The following is an 8961-nucleotide window of genomic DNA, read 5'->3' on the forward strand; positions in this document are numbered from 1 at the left end:
ATTTGATTTGATTAGAATTAATTTAATTTGATTTAACTTGATTTTATTTTAATTCATTTTATTTAATTTTATTTTAATTTTTTTATCATATTTTTTTTTATTTATCTTTATTTGAATTTATGTGATTTTATTTTATTTTATTTTACTTAATTTGAATTTATTTGACTTTATTTGATTTTATTTTATTAAATTTTATTTTGTTTTATATTAGGCTCTTTGCATCGTTATTTACAAAGTAATAGTGATAGAAGTGTATGTTTAAAATTTTTTTTATATACCTAATATATGTTATTATTAACCTCAAATACCTAGCCTTAACAAGAAACCGCTAGGCAAATGACGATTCTTGTTATATTACAATACGCACCTGATGTGTAGTGGGCAAAATTCTTACATGTACATAGTATAACTACTACTCGATTCAACAGGTTAACAGTTTTTAGGTTATGACTCTACGTATGAGACAAATACTGTATTGAGTTCTTATCATTGGCTAAGGAAGATTCAAAATTTTTCAATGTAGAAATGATTTCGTTTCTGAACCACCTGCCATATCTGGCATTCTTTAAAATTAAGGATAATGATAAGTTTATAGACTTGTTAGAATGGTTCCCTTTAACTTAAATAGGTAATCATCCCTTTCCAGAGGGAACCTATTTGTGAAAAATATGTTGCTAACTTTTATCTTTAATGTGTTCCCTTAAGTCTGTCGTGCGGACTTATCCGTCTTCATCCATGGTATCACAACAATTATTTGTTTGTGCTCAAGTGAATTTTAGTACACAAGATTATCACTCAACTGATATATGTTAGTGTAAATAACATAAATTGTTTGTGTAAATAATAGATTCTCTGTACAAACAACTATTAAATAGATTATAAATGCAATAAACAACAATTTGATTAATAAATAAAACAAATATTTATTTGACTACAATCTCTTTAAAAAAAATCAACAAATTTAATGAACAAAGTGAGCAGCATGCACCACTGGAACCGAAGCTATAATTGGAGCAATTACAGGTTTACGTAGATGTACTTGGTTATGGCTTTGGTAAGAGATGGGTGCTGGAACAGCTTTGAGAACGGGCACTACAGGTGCATACGTTTTAACAACTGGAACAACTGGAGCAACAGTTTTAATCACAGGTGCAGCTACATACTGTGTATGGACAACGGGTGTAGCTACTGTTTTCACTACTGGCACAATTGGAGCAGCAATAGTTTTAACAATTGGACTCACAACATGAGCCTCACTATGAACTTGTGTGAAACTTTGATGAGAAACAGCAGATGGTGCACTATGCACGACAGCTCCCACTTTAGCTACAACAGGTTGAACAAATCCTGGGTTAGCCGCGGCAAAGGAAATTAAGGCGCAAACAACAAACTGAAGATATAAATATAAATTATTATAAATAAATGATAAATAGGTAAAAATAAAATTTTACTTACAAATCTGAACATTTTTATTGAATTCTTTTGAATGCTGTTTAATAGTTGAAGTTAAGAGATTATTAGTCAACTGATGATGAAATCTAAAATTGCAATTTTTATATATAGTAATTTTTCACAAAATTTTTATTTGCAAAAATAAAAATGCCCTTCATATAAACTTAAACTAAGTTTAGGAAAAATATATCTTCAAATATAAGAAAATACTGCTATAATGTTTATAATTTTTCGTTACTTGCAGTGCAAAATTTTTGTTAAAATAATATTCAGAAATCAACAATGAAATCAGTTTCTGTTATTATTTACACAATACTCAATGAGGGCTTAAATATTTGAAAAGGTTGGCATTAGAAACAAAAAACCTACATTGAACTTGAACTGTTCAACTCCTTAGTTTCATTAAAACAAAACCAAAACATAAAATATGAAGCAAAATCATGGTATGGAAATTAGCACCAAAGTATCTCATGCGTTACAAAACTTCATAAACTAATCGAAACTGACTGACAGGCACCAATCCCAATGGGGGCATTAAACGCTACACCCATTTTTAAATCCTATAAAGTGACTAGACCCCAATCATTAAGGCAAAGTTATTAAATCATAAAAATACGTGGTTTAATTCACGTTTTGATATTTTCTTGAGTCTAAGATGAATTGACAAATGCTGCATCGCGGTTTTTGTGTTTGACAAAGATCGATTTTTTACAAAAGTATCCGAAAATTGAATAATTCAAAATTGAATAAATAAATTTGTATAAAATACAAAATTCAGTTAATTGAAAACCTATGCAAACACCAACCTTCGGTAATTGTAGTACATAACAAGCCGCAACTAATTTGCTTGTTGCCAGTGATAAGGTAGCTCATGAGTTTTGTGCGTAATAATTACTCTAAGCTATTATGTCAGCTTGAAGCGTTGATGATGAAGGTCAGTAAGCCGGTAATATATGTCAATTGTAGGGACTCAAGTAGTTTAACGTCTGCTTTGGCTCTTAACAATAAAATTATGAATTGAAAACTAAGTTTTTTGCGATGTTTAGACGTAGAAGATAATATCATATAGCAGCACATTTTTGTATAAAAGTGTAGAAACTGATTGCAAAGATCAACAGTTTGGATTTAAACTTTGACAACACAGTTTCAAAACATACCAAAAAGCAATATGTGCAAATCTGTAAGTATCTTTATAAAATTCCAACAATTTTTATTTAAATTTTTATATCCTTAATAATCCCTTTCTTACAGTACGCCATTTTCGGTCTTCTCTTCATTGCCGCCGCTGCAAGTGCTGGTCTTATTGAAACTCATCATGTAGTGGAACCAGTCGTAGCTAAGGTTGGTGCCGTTGTACATAGTGCGCCATCTGCTGTCTCTCACCAAAGTTTCACACGTGTACACAACAAAGCTGTCGTAGAATCTGTTGTTGCTCCAATTGTAAAAACCACTGTTCATGCTGCACCAATTGTACCAGTTGTAAAGACTGTGGAACCAATTGTTCACTCTGTACATGCTGCTCCAGTCGTTCCAGTAGTCAAAACTATTACTCCAGTTGTACATTCAGTACATGCTGCACCAGTTGTACACTCAGTGCATGCTGCACCAGTTGTACACTCAGTGCATGCTGCACCAGTCGTACATTCAGTCCATGCTGCACCAGTCGTACACTCAGTTCATGCTGCTCCAATTGTTCCAGTAGTCAAAACCTTAGAACCAGTAGTACCTGTAGTAAAAACAATTGCACCCGTTGTACACTCAGTACATGCTGCACCCGTTGTACACTCAGTTCCAGTTGTTCACTCAGCACCTTTAGTGAAAACTCTTGTACCAACTGCCCATATTGTTCACCATTAAAGTATCTACGCTTATGATATGAACCGATCCACTAAATGATTATATTAATTATATATATAAAGCAATTGTAAAATTTATAATTTGATATAAACCTGCTTTATACAAGAACCATGCCATGTTAAAAATTATGTTTTGCTTTTTATGTATAGAATCAAATACCATTAAAAGTGTCGAATATTTCGAAAAAAAACACCTATGTATTACTTTTTAACTATTATTATATATTTAACGACAACTGCTAAGTGTTCGATCCATTAATTTTGTAATATATTTAGTAATATATATTATATATATATTACATTATTTTTAATATTATATATAAAGATTTCATGATTCGATCTTAATGATAGATCTATTAATTCTGCAGATAGTCACCGTTTATGGTCTACGGAATTTAAACGACTAATATCAAACCCATCAATACCTATGGAACCTTCGTCTGCTGTCATAAGACAAAAGAATCACTCAACCTCGGGAAAGAATTGATATATTGAGACTTTTATGCTTAGATGTTTTCGAAGCATTCAGTAGAGCACCATAAAAAAGCCCAAGGAAATTTTTTCAAATTTTGCCACTATGTACGTTGGTTTAGACTGTGTCTTTTCACTATAGATACTATTGAATTTTGGATAAAATTAAAGAGAGTTGTTGTGGTTTGGTCAGAGACTGTTTTGAAATCAGCTACTGCTTACATAACACTACCTTACCAGAGAAAGCTAATAATATGAATCAGTAATTACACAAAGAAAGCCCAAAACTGGAGCGGCTATCTACTAAAGTGACTAAAGAGACTATCTCCTTGATGCGAATTCCGATGTGTGAACTGTTTAGAAACATTTGAAAATTTATAATTGCGGTAACAAATGACTTGTAGACTATTCTCGACGACTGTGAGGTAATAAGATCTTTATGGCCCAGAGTAGACAACAACACTTTTGGGTTTTAGCAAACCAATTGTTTGTGAATTTAGTGAAGTACACAGTGCACAGTGTCATTGCAACAATGTTTTAACAGTCGTATATTCCGTGAAGTAGAGTTGACGTTATGAAGAAGCGATTAAAATTATTTGTGACTTTGTCTGGAACAAACAGAGGAACAAACTTTAAGGTTTCGATTATCGTTTCATCGCTAACCCGACAGCGATAACTAAAGTAGACTTGTTGGGTATCCTGAATAATATCTGAAAGACCAAATGGTTTATCAAGCACCACACCAATAGAACAACAACTATTGTACCTCTCGGCAGCTTTGTGGGCATTAGAATGGCCACCAGATGTGTCCGCGAGGAAGTACTGATATATCAGCATGCGCTGACCCAAACTTACAGTTCAATTATGGTGTGACAGTATTTTGTTTATGACAAAGTATAGGTCTTTAAGTTGTTGTCTTCACCATTTACAAGAAATATTGACCATTTATTTATTTATGTAAGTAATAAATACTTACTTACTTAATGTAATTATTGTACTTAAAAAAGAAAAAAAAAACTAAGATAGTGGTTAAAAAAAAGATTTCTAACTCTTATTCAAAATGGTATATATGGGAAAAAATTTGTGAATTGGAGTTCAACTAAAAGTAATGTGATTTTACTTTACTCTAATGTTGAAAACTATTAAATTTCTGAACCAATAATTATTAACAGAGCAGTAATTTTAATACGAACTATTCTATCAATAAAATATCTATAGGAGATAAAGTCTGCGTGCTTTAGAAAGGATTAAAACAACTGACAATCGCACCTACATTATTAACAACTTTCAATCAATAAGCTTTAGAATTCTATTTTTTAGTACTATACCGGTGGTAATTGAAGAAACTGGGCTATTCACAAGCCCCTGATCAGAAGAAAAGATATTCTAGGTTGCAAACGCCTGGTTCTTATGGTTCTAATGGGTTAACCATAGTAAAAAATATTGAATAATGCACTTGTAGGAAACCGTTGAGTTTGATTCGTTATTTCACCATATGATATATGTATATAAAAAAAGTGGTAAAAAGAAGCACATTTAGATATTTAACGATTGATTATAATTTTTACACTACTTTGAAGGAAACTAAATATTTATAATTTATTTTATTTGGAATTCAAATTTTTTATTTTTCAAATTTTTTTAGTGTTTTTATATTTCTAACATTTTTCTTTATAAATTGATATGGGAATGTTGCCAGTTTAATGGTGGATGGTATATGCAGCTGGAACAATAGTTTTTACTAAGGGGGCAGTGTGCACAATTGGCACAGAGTGTACAACTGGTGCAGCATGTACGGTATGTACAACTGGAGCTGCATAGGTTTTAACAATTGGTACAGAGTGTACTACTGGAGCAGCAGCAATGGTGTGTACAACTGGAGCGGTGTGTACAATAGGAGCAGCGTGCAATAAAGGAGCAGCAGCAACTGTCCTTACTACGGGAACAACAGGAGCGGCAATAGTTTTAACGACAGGCACAGCAGTTTCCACAGTCTTAACAACAGGCACTACTGGTTCAACAGTTTTAACAATAGGAGCAACTGGTTCAACAGTTTTCACTACAGGAACAACGGGCTCTACAGTTTTAACTACTGGAACAACTGGAGCGGCATGTACGGAATGAACGACTGGTACAATTGGTGCAGCATGAACAGTGGTTTTAACAACTGGAGCAACAACAGATTCTACGACAGCTTTATTGTGTACACGTGTGAAACTTTGGTGAGATACAGCAGATGGCGCACTATGCACAACGGTGCCTACTTTAGCAACAACTGGTTCCACTACATGATGAGTTTCAATAAGGCCAGCACTTGCAGCGGCGGCTATGAAGAGAAGACCGAAAATGGCGTACTGTGAAGAAAGAAACACATTTTTAATAATAAATATAATTTTTAATTAAATTAATTTCCGTTTAATTTACCGATTTGAACATTTTGGTTTTGATTTTTATTCGTGGCTAGCAGGAAGCTCGAACTGAAACTGTTTGTGGTTAACATTTTGATAGCTTTTATATTTGTCACCAAAAAAATTTTTTTAGCCTAAAATTTCAATTTCATTGAAAGTCTGTAAAAATATAATAGATAAATACAGAGCTTTTGTATTGGAATACAGAAATTGTGTCATTAATTATTTAATTAAATAAAAATAGTTTCTAAAATTAAAAATCTAGTTTTGTTAAGTACGTAAAGTATTTCGAATTGAAATTTCTTTAACAAAAAAAAACGTCAAGTCATATCATCGATACATGCAAATACATAATTATTTTTTATTAGATTTTTATTTTTAATATACTTGAATCCATAACTCTGGACGTAATACCATTAAAAATATTATTTGACTTGCTGTGTTCATGTACATAAAATTTACCATTTTTCAATATTTTTTATTTATTCAATAAATTTTAAGCCTCTTAGTTTATAAACGGTAGCAATTTTTTCATGCCAACTTGTAGTGGCCCATGACGCCAATACGCCAATAGAGGGGTCCATTACGCGCTAATTGCTTACCCGCTGTGCGGATTTCTCCTGAGGCGCATAAAATTTGATTTAACCTTAAAGTTAATTGATTTATATTTTTGATATGATTTTATGGTTTGATTAGTCTTTTTTCCTATGTTACTGGATGTTCATTGTTTGGTGTGGGGTTCAAGTTCAATGCTGCAGTTTTAATAAATATTGGGCTTTAATATTCAAAACTAGCTTCTGTTTATTTTAATTACAAAATTTCAAAATAAATTTTTGCTTATTGAAATTGCGCACAAAGCAGGTTGTTGACCCTGCAAAAACTTAATTCATAGTTGTAAATTGTATCAGATACTTAGTAGTATCTAGTCTTACATGTATCTATATGCGGTTAATAATTTACTATAAATTGCCGATAATATTTATGTTTTATTATCATTTGACACTCTTGCAATAGACAAGTCACAACACTTAAATCAAAAGCAAAATGTTCAAATTTGTAAGTTCGAATATAAATATTTCATAAAATATATTAAATAGCCTATCATCACATCCTAGGTATCTTTCTTTGCCTTACTTGCCGTAGCTGCTGCTGCACCTGGTTTAACGCATGTTGCTCCCATTGTGCCTGTAGTGAGAACAATTGCATCTCCAGTCGTGCACACATATGCTGCACCTAATCTAGTGAAGACTGTACATGCTTCTCCAATTGTGCCAGTTGTTAAGACTATTGCCCCAGTTGTTCCAGTAGTGAAGACTGTTCATGCCGCTCCTATAGTCCATACTGTTGCTGCTACTCCAATTGTTCACTCTGTGCCTGTAATCAAGAGTTATGCTGCTCCTGTGCCAATAATAAAATCAGTAGTACCAGTCGTACATACAGCACCTATTATTAAGAGTGTTCTTACTGCTCCAGTTGCCCATATAATTCATTAAGCAATACATTGAAATTAATTTGTTTTCTTTTTGTACGACTTTTTGTACGAGTACGACTTTAATAATCAAATAATTTTTGAAAAATTAAAAATAAAATTTATATTTTTTTAATTATAAATAATTACTGAAAAAGCTATTATCAATAACTCTTACACGAATATCGTGTGCATCAATAATACATAATTATTATTATGTATCGTACCAGGAAAGACTGAAATGCTACTTTACATAAAAAAGGTAAATATATATAGGCATTTACCTAATTAGGATTTTCTAAAAAAATTATTTTATGTTATATTAGTCATTCAAGACTTTATGACATTAAGATACATATATCTTAAACTTTTTATATAAAGTTATAAAAAGAAATTGTTAAAAATTGGCATGCTTTTAAATATAAGATTAACATTTTTCATATTTATCAGAAAAAGAATTAGTGGCATTTATTTTTGGAACTGTAGACGTTATCAGGGTGGTCCCGATTGAACGGCATTATTTGAGTAATATACAGCAAATAAAACTTTTATCCAAAACATCATATGTTCGGTTAAAGGCCTGCCATTTAACAGCATGGATCGCCTAATAACTACTGATTTTACAAAAATTGTGACAACTTACTATAAAAATGGTGATGATGTTTATATGAAATTTTTTTAAATTACGGGGTTTATTCAAAATTTAAAATCATTAACACCAAGTTTTGAATACTTGATGGATATATCAACAAACGCAATTGTTACTTCTGGGACAGTAAACAACTAAAATTATCTGCCAAAAAACCATAACATCATCTGGGAACTGGGTCTAAAGTACGATGACCATACTTTTTCTAACAATACGAAAGTATGACAAAAACAAACAAACTCAGCTTTTCGAATTGAGTTAAAAATGTCATCTATTCAAAATTTCCTAATATCTGACAGCGATAAAACCACCCGAAGTAGTATTTATACAAAGTAATAGTATTTTATCCAAATAAAAGGTGAACAATCACAAAGACTAGTGGTCACATTCCATCTTATTGAAATGATAATGTCATGGTGATCCGTGTCTCTATTCTATATCCCTTTTGCAAAAACGTAGCAGCTTTTAAGCTTAGTGGTTTCACAGAGTCACCACTACATCGAAATCTTTTGCTTTAAGTCCACTTTTCTATAAGAGACTTAGTTGTTGTGCAACTTTTTTCACAGAATTTAATGACTGACCCAAACTTTTCGAGCTGTGATAAATTTCGATGTGATATCTCTGCATCCAGGAAGCACTACCGTGTTTTTACTTGCA

The 8961-nt window shown here is 31.9% G+C and overlaps 4 protein-coding genes across 4 annotated transcripts; 2 read left to right on the forward strand and 2 right to left on the reverse strand.

Moving 5' to 3' along the window:
• Nucleotides 1–961: 961 nt before the first annotated feature.
• Nucleotides 962–1408, reverse strand: LOC119678249 (pupal cuticle protein G1A-like; the record flags this gene model as incomplete). The annotated part of the gene is made up of 1 exon (XM_038089978.1): nucleotides 962–1408. A coding segment is annotated over one exon (447 nt), but the record flags the coding sequence as incomplete, so codon positions are not given.
• Nucleotides 1409–2582: 1174 nt separating this feature from the next.
• On the forward strand, nucleotides 2583–3309 carry LOC119672069 (pupal cuticle protein C1B-like). The gene is made up of 2 exons (XM_038083023.1): nucleotides 2583–2632; nucleotides 2704–3309. Exons 1-2 carry the CDS (start codon nucleotides 2621–2623, stop codon nucleotides 3307–3309), a joined length of 618 nt encoding a protein of 205 aa, XP_037938951.1. The 5' UTR covers nucleotides 2583–2620.
• A 2124-nt stretch (nucleotides 3310–5433) lies between these two features.
• On the reverse strand, nucleotides 5434–6215 carry LOC119678256 (protein app1-like). The gene is made up of 2 exons (XM_038089991.1): nucleotides 6204–6215; nucleotides 5434–6133 (listed from the first exon to the last, which is right to left on the reverse strand). The coding sequence occupies exons 1-2, from the start codon at nucleotides 6213–6215 to the stop codon at nucleotides 5480–5482; spliced, it is 666 nt and encodes a 221-aa protein (XP_037945919.1). The 3' UTR covers nucleotides 5434–5479.
• Nucleotides 6216–7231: 1016 nt separating this feature from the next.
• LOC119672070 (A-kinase anchor protein 14-like) lies at nucleotides 7232–7680 on the forward strand. Its single transcript, XM_038083024.1, has 2 exons — nucleotides 7232–7243; nucleotides 7303–7680. The coding sequence occupies exons 1-2, from the start codon at nucleotides 7232–7234 to the stop codon at nucleotides 7678–7680; spliced, it is 390 nt and encodes a 129-aa protein (XP_037938952.1).
• The last annotated feature ends 1281 nt before the right edge of the window (nucleotides 7681–8961 follow it).

The sequence above is a fragment of the Teleopsis dalmanni genome, chromosome 1 (assembly GCF_002237135.1).
Source record: "Teleopsis dalmanni isolate 2A chromosome 1, ASM223713v2, whole genome shotgun sequence".
NCBI lineage: Eukaryota > Metazoa > Arthropoda > Insecta > Diptera > Diopsidae > Teleopsis > Teleopsis dalmanni.